Genomic DNA, 13,431 nt, shown 5'->3' with positions numbered 1-13,431 from the left:
GAGCTGTCTAGGAGGAATTAGCCAACAACACACTGTGACCTGCATATGCAGATAAATTCCAAATAGAGCAAAGAGTCAACGTAATAATGATACCACAAAAATAATAAAACACAACACAACTCATTTTATTTTCCTCTCTCAGTTTTTCTGAGGTGGGAAGGGCTCAGTAAGTAGCTTGGGCTGGCATCAAACCTGGGATCCTTCCTCCTTAGCCCACCGAGTATTGGGATTCTGGACATATATCACCATACCCAACTCCAAACTCTTAAGGGTTAAATTAACAAAATAAATAAATGAATAAACCCACAAAACTTTATATTCCTAGATATGATAGACACCTATAAAGAGATCATTTGGGAGGTTGAGGCAGGGGGCTGGCAGCTTTGCCATTATAGCTGGGGACAGCAGGGACTACACAGTATAACCACATCTCAACCAAAAGCTAAGCATGAGCTCCAAAGCACAGTAGTGGCATTTCCACATAAACAAGTAAAAAGGCCAAGGCTTCAGAGCCAGGACTGATATGCTGCATCTATCACAGAGAAAAAGGAAATACCTAAATTCATACTGACTTCACCCCCAGACAATACCTAGAATTCTACAGCAGAAATAATAGCTACTCTGAGGATCTCAGACGCCTGTAATGAAGAACAGATGCGGTTAAACACTGTAACATACACTTTTAATGTTCTGACTTCTGAACATAAATGCAATACTTTGACACTTCAGAAATTTTACAGTGTAGCCAGGAGTAAATTCTGTAAACGAAAGCATTAGATTACATAATAATCTGACAGACCCCCCACACACACACAACCAAACAACAAAATACCAGTTCACGCTATCATTGTGCTCACCCTATGGTGGACCTAATCACTGTATTTAAGAAGCTCAACTAAACCAGGCGGCAGTGGTGTACACTTGTAATCCCAGTATGTGGGGGGCAAAGGCAAGCAGATTTCTGTAAGTTCAAGGCCAGCCTGTTCTACAAAACAAGTTCCAGGACAGAGTAACTCTGTCTCAACAAATTAAAAATAAAAAAAAGGAAAGAAAGTTCAACTGAGTTGCCAAAGTAACAAGCCAGAGTCAATTTCAATTGTATCAGAACCTATTCAATTTCTAAAATTAGTGCTTCTATTTATTAGGCATTTGTTTTATGATAACTTCCAAGCTTTTTAGAAATAATATGATAAAAGCACATTTCAAAAACCACAATGTCAAATACTTATCAGATTAAGCTAAAAAAATCTAAGCATTGTCTCTGTTCAGCAGCTGACTGGAATTGCTTTCATAAACCAGCTAACACAGGCTAAGGCTGAGCATTCCAGTGTCTGCAACATAAAGGAAGCACCTGGTGCCACACATCTTCCCAGGACAGTGTCACCCAGGAGAGATGAGCTCACCAAATGGAATGCTCTGTAGTGTACTGCCCTTTCTACCCCGCCTCCCTCCCTCCCACAATGACTGACCTGGTACACTCTTACAGACTTCTAAGGGCTAAGTGTTAGCGCTCAGAAAACCTTCTACAGATAAAATGCCATAAAGACAGGACAACTGTCCACAATTTTATAAAAGATATACACTGTAGTTTTATAAATCTAGTAATAAAATTGTTTTTAAGTATAATAAGTGCCTGGAGCCAGCCAGACAATAAAAAAGCATGTCATTCATTGCTAATCTAAAAGTTAATTTGAGTAAATTTTGTTTCATGCCTCAGTACTTTCATTTATACTAAGACTAATTCTAGGATTATCTTTTTCAGAGAAAATATTACACTATAAAATTTCATTTGGTTGAAAGGAGTTATTACATTTGTAAGTGATACTAATGCTGTACTTTGACTCAAGAATAGTAAGAAAAGCTGGAGATGGCTCAGCAGTTAAAAGAACTGTCTCCTTTTCCAGAAGATAGTGGTTTGGCTCCTGGCACCTATGGCTGCTTATAACCATCTGCAATTTCAGTTCCAAGGGACTCATGCCTCTTTTGACTTCTGTAGGCACTGTATATAAATGTGTTACATTTATATGCAGGCAAACCCTCATACACATATAAAAGAACAACATTTTTAATAAGAAGAAATACTGCATTTTGTAAAACTCATTTTGACATTTACTACTTAACTCAAAATCAGAAGAGGCCAAATTTCAGGCAAAATATCTCTTTACATTTCATCATATTAAAAGGAAAAAATGTTTACCCGTGCCTTTCAGTTTTATTCCAGGAAAACAAATTCTACTCTCCCTGGTTCTAGTAATTCCTGTATCATGGTAAAAACAAAGCAATCAACAAAACTGGCAAACACATCCATTAGTACAGTCAACTCCATGTACTGGAGGCTCATTTTATCTAAATTAAAAAATGGATGTAATTGCAGCTAAAGAAAAAAAAATGCTATGAATATGAAAGAGAACAAGGAGTACGTGGGAGGGTTTGGGGGGAGGAAGGAGAAAGGAGGGAATGATATAATCAGAAGAAATAATTTTTAAAATGGAATAAATGGAAACAAACTCATCATACAGGCAGAAAATGCATGCAGACACTTACCTACATAATGCATATTAAGAGCCAAATACTTATACTGGAAAAGAGGGTTGTTGCTGAGGCTACTTCTTTGGATCTGCTGGAAAAAGGAGCTGACATCCCATCTGTAGAGGACGTCCAGCAGCATGATGCTCGGCACCCTCAAGGCCACGTTCAACACTGCCTCCAGTTTCTCCTTTGCAGCCATGGTTTTGTTTTTGATTGTTTTCTTGGAGCAGACCTAAAAGTCAGAAGAAAGTCAACATAGACCACCTTTGGAGAGCCTCCCAAGAACCTAAAGGATTGTCCCGGAAACATCTCTACTGTTTCCATATTTACATCAAAATACTGTCACTTTCAGATATGCCCCAACATGATTCAGACTGAAGGTTCACACTTCAAAACTTAAAGAAGCCACTACTTCCAAATCTCCTAACTTAGCAACAAAATACTACTGTGAGACTGCTCCAATTTGAAGAAAATACCTCTCTAAGAGAAGGGGAAATGTTAAAGAAAATTCACTAAATGAAAAAGACTAAAGTGCTAATGAAAGCGTAGCAGGTTTAGTTTTCTGTATCTTACATCTGTCCTCATCCTTAACGGTTCATAATCAAAACCGAAGAACTAAGTGTTGCTTTTGCTCCTTTTTACAGTGCTGGAGACCAAACGCCTTGCACCTGTGAAGCAAGCCTGTACCAAGTAACAGTCCCCGCTGAATAGGCAACACACAAGGCAGAGAGTTTTCCGGGAAGACACAAAGACTTGTGATATTGTTTCCTTTTGTTCACTTATCTGGAATCCTCCTAGTCGCTCTTCAGAGAAGGAAAATGAGCTCACTGAATGAGTGGCAGCAGACTGCATGGAGACGCCAGGCCCTGCGTCTGTATGGTCTTTGCTTACACAATGACAAACACAGACAGAAAGGAAAGAAAAAGGAGGAAAGGAACTGGAAAGCAGTTATCAGGATCTCAAAAAGACAATTTGATGAGATAGATACAAATTAATCCGAGGAATGTACACAGGGCAAACACAAGTGGGTGAAGGACAGCTTCGAGAGGAAGGAGAATTCTGGACTCTTGGCTCTGACGATATCCTTTTAAGAATTTTGCTGAGAAAGCTAAATACATCCCTAGCTTTGGCAGTAATTTCAGACATTACAGGAGACATGAAAACATTTATTTTTGAAGGAGATTATAGTGACAGATTGCTGTGCTACAGTCAAGTGTTTGTCAGTGTTCCCGTCATCCTCAGGAACTGCTGCGAATTCCTTAGCTCTGACACTCTGCCCTCCAAGGAACCAGGCTTAGCACATCATCACAGGTCTCTAATGACCCCAGGTCAATCACTCCCATAATGGGAATGTTGTCACATATGTAGACATGCTGCCAATAATGTTACCATTGTTTAATAGATACACTGTAATTCTGACTTTAAATAAGTAAGAGCTTTTAATCATTTTCCAATACACAAAAATACACTGTGGAGCTCAACAAAGTAGCTCTGGCCAAGGAAGAACACTATCACGAAAAATAAAATCTCTGTAACTAGCCATAACTGCCAATCACACTGCTGAGAAATTCAATAACGGCAGTGGTTCTCAACCTTCCTAATGGTGAGACCCTTTAATACAGTTCCTCATGTTGTGGTGAACCCCCAACCACAACATTACTTCATTGCAATCTCATAACTATAATTCTGTTGTGAATCATAATATAAATACCTGATAAGCAGGGTATCATATCCAAAGGGGTCGCGACCCACAGGTTGAGCAGCACTGACTTAAGGGGAAGCTCTTGCTACTACAGTCAACCCTGCATATCCACAGGCTCTGCATCCGTGCAGTCCATGATCTCAGCTTGAAAACACTGAAATGTTTGTTCTGAATATGGTTTTCTCATCACTGTTCCCTGAGGAATATGGTATAAAAACTACCTACCTAGTTCATACATTGTATTAAGTGTTGCTAAGTATCCTAGGGATGGTTTGAGCATGGCATGGGTGCAATTGAGTCTACTCAGTAAGTGCGGAGTGCTTGCTGCCAAGTCTGACAACATGAGTTCGAGCCCTGGAAGCTACGTGATGAAAGAAAAGCACCAACCCCCACAAGTTGTCCTAGGACCCACTCCAAGACCACTCCCCAAAAGAAGATGAATACAATTTAGTAAAGGCATACAGGAGGACGCTCTTAAGCTATATGCCATTTAAGTAAGGGACCTGAGCTCATGCAGGTTTGGGTATCTAAGGGATGTCCTACACCATAGAGGGAAATGGAAGCACTGTATAATCGCAGCCTTAACATGATACTGGAAAAAGACTGTTTCTGTGTATTCTAGAATTCAATGTAAGTCACTACTGCGTTGATTGTATAACAAACAGAAGTATTACTGAGTTGATATTTACGGTCAGTATTCACCTAATCTGGTACCTTACTCTATGTTTGTTACTTCTAAATTGATCATATTTCCCATTTATTATAACTCTAAAAGAGAATAATTAAGCGCATACTCCTGTTGTGGAAATCTAGATCTGAATGTGGACAGGAAAAAAAGTGCCACCTAATTCTCACACAGACCATCTATATTACAAAATAAATCCATTAACAGAAAGGTCTTTGTTCCCTGGAAATTCCCTCCTATATCTCCTATCTCACAAATATAACACACAAACAAAACCCAAAACAAACAGGCTATCAGTTAAAAAGAGTATCCAAGAAACAAAGATCAGCACAATTAACTCAAGAGCTAAACATCCATCTAAAAAAAACTGGAGTAGATACAGTCAGCCCACATAAGAACAAACACATTACTTATTTAATGTTTCCTTCATTAGTAAGCTGCCCATGGAAGTACATGGGAGCTGGGAGGTGGTGCTACACCTCTAATCCCAGCACTTAGGAAGCAAAGGCAGACGGATCTCTGTGAGTTCTAGGGCAGCCTGAGTTTCAGGACAGCCAATGCCATATAGAGAAACCCTGTTTCAAAAATAGAACTACATGGGAGAAACACGTAAATACCAACCCCATCTCTCAGAACTTTGTAATTCTGAAGCATTCTGAAGTGGGCATACATAGGAACAGGTGGGGACCATCACACATAAAAATCAACACTCTGCAGTCTAGCCCCATGCACTAGACCAGTGGTTCTCAACCTTTAATACAGTTCCTCATGCTACGGTGACCCCAACCATTAAATTATTTTTGTTGCTACTTCATAACTTTAATTTTGTTACTGTTATGAATCATAACATAAATATTTTTGGAGATAGAGGGTTGCCAAAGAGGCCACACCCCACAAGTTGAAAGACACAGCACTAATCCAACATCTAGACAAAATTCAGAGGTATCTGTTTGTAGAAGTCTGAGATTACTTACACCTTCCAAACTGCTACATTATAAGAACATGAAGCTAAACTACAGCTTTCTGGGTCAGCAAGATGGCTCAGTACTTCAGTTGTTTTCAAACAAGCCTGAGGACCTGAGTTCAGTCCCTGGGACCCAAAGGGCTGAAGGGATCCACATGGCTGAAGATAAGAACTCTTAAATTGTCCTCTGACCTCCATACCAGCACAGAGATTCTGCATACCTGCTCACACAGAGACATTAAATAAAAAACAGAAATTACATATCCTTAATGATTGCTTCAAACCCAATATATTTTCCCAGGCCTACGGTCAAACAAGGCTAATGAGCATTTATAAAATTGGAGCTTGATTCTCTTAAAACCAGAACACCAAAACCAAAATGTCTGACATACCCAAATCCAAATACATAAACTTTCTGTACTATCTTCTGACCTTTCCTACAAGATCCCAAAACTTCCTTGAGATATGCAAAGAACTGGAAATGAATTCTCCATTGTACTTCTGCAAGCATTGCAAACTACAGATGACTCAAACTTATTTTATACAGCACAGCAGCTAAAATATGAAAACTTTTCTTCCCAGAAACAGAAAGATGGTTCAATAAATGCTCACCAGAAACCAAACCCTAGCAGTTTTAAGAAATGCCTTTCCAAAGCTTGGAAATAGCAACGTCTTAAATAATATCCACAGTTTATCATTCGATTTGGGGGTTTGAAAACACAGGGTCCTCATTCAGCATTTTCCTAAATCTACCATATTCTGTTTTGAATAGGAAGAAATCAAATAAAGCATCCTTAATAATAAGAAAAATGTAATGGCTGAGCTCTGCTGAAATACTATCTTAATTTTTTTTTAAAAAGGTGCAAAAAAAAAAGTAAAATAAAGGAATCCCACAACTCCTTAACTCCCTTTTTTAAAAGACAAAGCAAAAATAAGACTACATGATTCAATGTAAAGTTACTGATGATTTACATTGATAATATAGACAATTTTGGGCTGAAAGTTACACCTCTTTGCTCATCTGAAAGAGAGTAAACAAAATCATCACCTTTTAACCTTCTTTTCTTGTCCTCAGCAATCAAAGAAAAACTCTAAACCAACTAAAACTGATAGCAAGCAGATGGGGGGACGGGAGGCTGTCCATCTGTTGGGATGCTAAGACCTTAAAAAAAAGTGAGAGGGTGAAGCTGAACCCTAAAATCCGACGTAACTCCGCCCAGAAAGGAGAAACCAGGAAAGAGAAAGAACTTCCTTATATAAGTGTTGGCACACGTTTTAAATATAGCTAGTCCTCCCTACTCCCACCGTGTTGCTAGCTAACTTTGTATGCACTTGGTTTCCACAGAAACTACTAGCAATTCTGCGATTCCACATCATCTCCTAAACCACATCGATAAGGGCCATCGTCCAACTGACAGAAGGAAAACAATGCTACTACCTCTGCCATTGGACGCTAAGCCTGGGTCACGACTGCAGCACCAACAGCTCATCCTTTTGGGCCTGGTTCAAGATTCACAGAACTGCACACTCGCTATTTTATAAAATAAAGACACACACAGTCCCCTCCTTTCCTTTCAGACTAGTTTCCTGTTTACTGCAGACAGCGATGCAAAGCTATCCATTAATCTTTGATGCCTTCCCACCGCAAAGGCCCCATCCCCCGCACCATCCTCCCCCCCACCTTTTCTCTGATACATTTGAACTGTAGTAACCCCAAGCCAGCTCGCGGCAAGCAGGCAGCACAGCACAGCAGCAGCAGCGCGGCGGGGACGCAGCAGCCCCAAGGCTAGGGGATTACGTGGAACAGAAACTCTGCCAGAAAGAGGCCCGGGTGCTCCCTTGTCTCGCCAAGGGTGCTGGCTCTGCCGCGCCACACACCGAAAGGCGTGTTTAGAAGAGTGGAGCCAAGTTCCTAACCCCCAGAGAGAAATGGGGAGCCCGTTCTCAAGGGAGAGCATGAGTCCTAGGGTGAAAAAGCAGACCTGGAGAGGGCGAATCCAGAGATGGCAAGCGGGAAAAGGAACCAGGACACAGTAAGACAAATGAGCAGCTCGTGACAGTGAAGTCTGACACACTGCTCGCTGAGTCAGGGGTCCCCCTATTCAGTGAGCTTGGCAGGTCTTTCTGAACCCCGCAACCACGCACCGCCAGCACATGGTTAGGCTTGAGTTTAGGAGCTGCGAGGAGGGGAGACGCCAAGAAAGAGAGAGGGAAGCTTGGAGGCAAAGTGGACAAAAAGGCAAAAGAGGGAAAGTTGAAAATGCAAACCTGAGCAAAAGGGCCCGGACTCGGCACCCCTGCGAAAGAGACAAGGAAAGGCCTTGCAACCGGGGTACTGGAAAGAAGACAGGGGTGAGCCCGAGTGAGGGCATCTCAGGAATGTGAAGGTTCTCTCCCTCTCCAGGCGCGGGAGAGGAGGGATGGTGGGTGGGTGGGGAGGAGGCAGCCGAGGCCCAGGGAGCTAGTACGGGGGCTCAGCGAGGAGGTAACAGGAGACCGATCACTGCTCGGGGGTGGGTGGGCGGGAGGACGCGGTGCAGAGGGGGACCAGGCCCCGGCCAAGATCCGGAGGAGGAAGGGGGCGCGGCGGGGAGGAGCAAGGATGGGGGAAGGGAGGCGCAGCGGGCAGCAGGCCTGCGGGATGCTCAGTGCTGACCGCAGTCACCTGGGGCCGCAGCCTCCCTGCCTGCGGGGCGGCACTGGGGATGGCGGTGTCCGCTGCTGCCCGGTTCCGTCGCCCGCCCCTCCGGTGAGATCTTCGGCTGCGACGGCGGGGGTGGGGGGCGGTATGCGCGGCTCACAGCGGCGGATCTCCCGCGTCCGGCCTCGGCTGCGGCGTCTCGGGAGGCGGAGGCAGCGGCAGCGGCCCGAGCCGCGAGGTCACCATCGTCCGCGGCGACAAAGGCGCTCCCGGGCCGAGCGCCAGCACCAGCGCCCGGCGGCCGCCATGGCCTGGTCCCCGCGCTCCGGCTCCGCCCCCCGCGCTCTGCGGCGACCGCCGGCTCGCGTGCTCTGCGCCTGCGCGCGAGCTTGCCATCGCCCGGCCCCCGTGCGCCCACTCTCACTCACAATCTCTCACGGCGGGATCTTCGCGCACCGCCTCCGGTGAGTGGGCCTGAGATGCCGGCTTCTCTCTGGTGCTGCCCCGGGAGGCTATGCCGAGGCAGGGTGAGACGACACCCGGACAATCACTGTGACCCCAGCCATTCTGACACGTGTTCGCGCTCACTCCGCCGACACCAGGAGCCTCACGCGCCCACACCCACACTCACCTGCTGGGACCACGTGGGACAATGTGAAAGGCTGGTCCCTGCCGCGTGCAAACGCTAGAGCGAATTTTAACTCTCTCCTTGACTGGACTAAGACAGGGAATCAGACTACGTACAGTAGTAAAAGGTTGGATGCTGCATGAGTGAATAGTTTGAAATTGCTCCCAAGGACTATCCTTGGTTTGGTGCAAATAATTAACTACCATATGAAAAGAAATGCTGTTAATGGGTTTGTCCATTCCTTTTGGTTCAAGGTTCACAGCACATTACTGTGCTCACACCCTCTCCCTACATCCAGGAAGCCCTTTTGTTCTGCTCTAGTCTCTTACTACTGTGGCATATCCCAGCCTTATTTTAAATGTCAGGAACTCTTCCCATAGTACAAGGCCCCAGGCTTCTTGTGGGTATTACTTATTCCAGGACTTTTGCTGGACTTTGCCTCGCCATTACCTGCTGCAATTTGCTCTGCCGTTCTTTGCTTTTGGCTTAGTCCCTGGAGAACCAGTTGCCACTAGAAACTAGTGTGGCCTTTCATTAGCCAGTGCCTAGGTAACAGCAGATGCACACAAAGTAGTTTGTAAGATGTTGCAACCATACTGGCTCATTCTGAACTTGTCAAGAGCCGCCACCTTATGCCTATACAAAACAAAGTAAGTATTCTTGATGCTTGTGTCTGTGTTCACTGCTTAAGGCACACAGGCTTACGCATACACACACGATTCTGAACCTCTGGCTTTCCCTTGCTGTAAGTGTGAACACAACCTCTACATTTAAGCAATGCCATCAGAGCTGGAGAGATGGTTCAGCTGTTAAGAGTACTTTCTCTTCTCCAGAGACAGCCCCCACACTTCAATTCCCAGGACTCTATGACAGCCCGTCTATAACTCCAGTCCCAGGGGATCTGACGCCCTCTTCTGGTCTCCATGAGCACTACAAACGTGTTGCCGAGGCATGCATGCAGAGCAATAGCCATACATGTGAAATAAACAATATGCAAACAATGCCATCTTGGAGACATTAGTAAAATTCACAGTAACATATCTACTCCTTCTGTTGTGTCTTAGCTTATTTTCCTGTGGCTGTGGTAAAAGCCAGTGGATTTATTTCAGCTCACGGTTTAATGTACTGTCCATTATGGGGGAGGTTAAAGCAGCAGGACCTTGGAACCTCTGGTCACACTGCATCCCTAATCAAGGAAGCAGAGTGGAACAGGAGAGCATGCTAATGCTCAGTGACTCGCTTTCCTCACTCTCACGTGGTCCAGGATGCCCTACCCAAGGAATAGCATCACAATAATCAAGATAACGCCCTCCACAGACATGTTCCCATGTGACTAATTTTGTCAAATCAATGATTAACAGTAACTGTCATATATACTAACTTCCTGGCATGGTTTAAGCGTTTCTGGGAATTCTGTTCATAGCTCCTCATATTCACTTTTGTTCAGGTTCCTTAGGCCACTCTGGAATAAACATTAAACCTGTCATATCACAGAGCAGTGGGTTTGTGAGTCTCTGCCTATAGCCTACTAAGTAAGAAACTGCACTACCTAATGGTTGCAATAGGAAGCTGCCTGTGCTAACAAGATATTCTCTTGGCTTTCACTCTTAAAGTTTCATTACTGGCTGAGTCAAGAAAACATGAGGCCAGAAACACATAACAAAGAAATCAAAATGCATATAGCATTAGCTTGAATCATTTGCCTTTATTCTTCTTGGATAAATTGCAGAATCATGACAATCCTTTACTATTTCATTAGATATGTGCTTTTCTTAAGTAGAAGGGAGGCCTGCCTCAGCACTTGCCTTTCTTTGTCTTTTTAAAGGAGAAGGAGAACGGCTTCAAAGCTTAGGAACCTTACCATGAGTATGCTGGGCATGTAAAAGCAAGGGCAAGACACTTGTCCTTTTATCTTTGAGTTTTACAAGAGTGGCCTGTAAATACTGAAGCTCAAACAACGTGTGAAGAAAATTACTCTGGTAATGAAAGGGTTACTGCAAGAACCTCGCTGCTAATCCAGTTTGGAGAAGGCTCCAGAAGCAGGTAAGTAAATCAAACTGAAAAAAAAGGAGGGGGTGGACGTACCCAAGGACCCAACTGGGACTGGAGAGAAGGTCACTCAAATAAAAGAGAAGGGTGACAATCAATGTAAGTACTTCCTGGAAAGAGACACTCAATCACCGAAAGCAGGAAAAACCAGGAACTCCAATTATTGGAACACACTTAAGGAAATATCCAAATGCCACAGCTTGGTCATATAAGGAACCAGCCTGGGAGATAAAGGGGAAAGGGTGATAGATTATGACTGGGGACTGGCAGAGCATGCAGGCTTCTAAAATCCTTTCTTTGTAAAAGCATCCAATGGACAGGCAAAAGTCAATGCAGTATTCTAGAACTGGGCATATTTGTTGCAGTTCTAGTAATTCTAAAAGAATAGCTCCTAAATTCCTTATAAAGACAATTGTTGCTAATAACCAAACAGAAATAGGCTCCTGTGGTAAATCTGCATGTAACTGATGGCCAGTTTGGTAGGTACTGCCGTCTCAGTGAGACATCATAGCATAGATTTCACATGATTAAACCAACCTCCAAAGACCTTGAGTAGCCAGCATTGAGAAGTTAAAAGGGAGGGAAATTTTCATGTGTTCTTTTATTTTTATGCTATTTTTCTAAATAGTAAGAAACATTTTTCTATCCAGTTAAAAATATTAGACAGTCAACAATGAGAATTTGAGGGGGCTGGGGAGATAGATTGTTCTACAAGCATAAGGATCTGAATTTGAATTCCTTAGCACCCACATAAAAAGCCAGGCCTGGCAGAACATGCATGCCTGCGTCCTAGCATTGAGGGGTAGAGAGAGATGAATCCCAATCACTTACTGCTCACCCCACCTAGACAAATGTCTATCTTCTGATTAAATGAGAGACCCTGTCTCAATAAAGCAGAGAGATAGAGAAGGACTCCTCACAAACTGCTTTGATGCCTGCATGCTCACTCCATGTGCTCAGACAGGGACAGTCACTCACATGTATGCAACACATATATCACATGCACACACACACACACACACACACACACACACACACACACCCTCTCACTGGATAATCAACTAACTAAATGAGAAACGTCTGTAGGAATCCCATTCCACCTATCTTCATGGTTTCATTCTATAAAGAAAATGATAGGTCATTATGTGACATTGTCCAGTAAGGGGAATGTGGTAGTTTGAATGGAGCACCCTCCCCCAATAGGCTTCTAGATTTCAATGCTTGGTCACCAAGGAGTGGCACTATTTGAAAGGATTAGGAGGTTTGACTTGGTGGCAGGAAATGTGTCAGTGGGTTGGGCTTTGAGGTTTTAAAAGCCCATGGTGGGCCCAGTGTCTTCTTTCTATCTAAGTAGATCCTGATATAGAACTCTCAGCTACTTTGCTCCCGCATCCGCCTGTGCCACCACGCTCCCTGCCATCATGAAATGGACTAAACCTCTAAAATTATGAGCAAGCCCCCAGTTAAATGTTTCATTTCATAAGAGTTACCTTGGCCATGGTGTCTCTTCACATCAATAGAAGACTAAGACAGGGAAAAATTTTCTTTTTTCTTATACATGTCACAGCTGGGTTCACACACCATTGAATCTATCTAGATGCTCCCATTCAGTGCTTTTAAAAAAATTATTCTGGCCAGACCGTGGTGGTGCATGCCTTTAATCCCAGCACTCAGAAGGCAGAGGCAGGCGGATCTCTGTGAGTTTGAGACCAGCCTGGTCTACAAGACCTAGTTCCAGGACAGCCTCCAAAGCCACAGAGAAACCATGTCTTGAACCCGAACACCCTCCCCCAAATTATTCTGGGTTATACAGCCATCACCACAATCAGTTTTAGAACATTTAATCACAACCTTTGGTGGGTGGGCACATTATTATCAGTCAATCTAAGCAATCTCCTAACTCTGAGCAATCTTGAATCCTGTCTTACCTGTTCTCTGCAGTGAACAGCAGTGGTATCATATGCTACATAATGGGAGAAGTATTTGGTTGGGCACAGGTCTGGCTTAATTCATTTAGCATAGTATTTTCAAAGGAATAAGAGGGGGGGAAATTTGTCTTTTCCAGGTATGAGCTCCCTAATTAATTACCCAATGCCAAGTCATCTGCCCTGAAGACATATACACATAAGCAACACTAAATGGAATCAGCAGGTCACATTTATATCTTTATGCATGTGTATTTATGTAATAATAATGATTTTTAAAAAAGGCCATGAATTTGAGGGAGGGAGAA

The 13,431-nt window shown here is 43.6% G+C and overlaps 1 protein-coding gene across 3 annotated transcripts in view; it reads right to left on the bottom strand.

Moving 5' to 3' along the window:
• Positions 1–9,078, bottom strand: part of Rnf145 (ring finger protein 145) — a 42,682-nt gene extending 33,604 nt beyond the window's left edge. The window contains exons 1-2 of one of the 3 annotated variants that reach the window (XM_040748480.1): positions 8,950–9,078; positions 2,545–2,761 (exon numbers count right to left, since the gene is read on the bottom strand). In XM_040748480.1, coding sequence (XP_040604414.1) covers positions 2,545–2,728 — 184 coding nt within the window. In that variant the 5' untranslated portion in view covers positions 2,729–2,761; positions 8,950–9,078. Of the gene's footprint in view, positions 1–2,544; positions 2,762–8,148; positions 8,295–8,545; positions 8,678–8,949 lie in introns of those variants that run through there. The other 2 variants (XM_005071915.4, XM_040748479.1) reach the window with 2 other exon arrangements.
• Positions 9,079–13,431: the final 4,353 nt, after the last annotated feature.

This window comes from Mesocricetus auratus, unplaced genomic scaffold (assembly GCF_017639785.1).
Source record: "Mesocricetus auratus isolate SY011 unplaced genomic scaffold, BCM_Maur_2.0 Super-Scaffold_100007, whole genome shotgun sequence".
In the NCBI taxonomy this organism is placed as follows: domain Eukaryota; kingdom Metazoa; phylum Chordata; class Mammalia; order Rodentia; family Cricetidae; genus Mesocricetus; species Mesocricetus auratus.
Note: the sequence above shows the minus strand (reverse complement) of the source record. Positions and strands in the feature narration are given on the sequence as shown.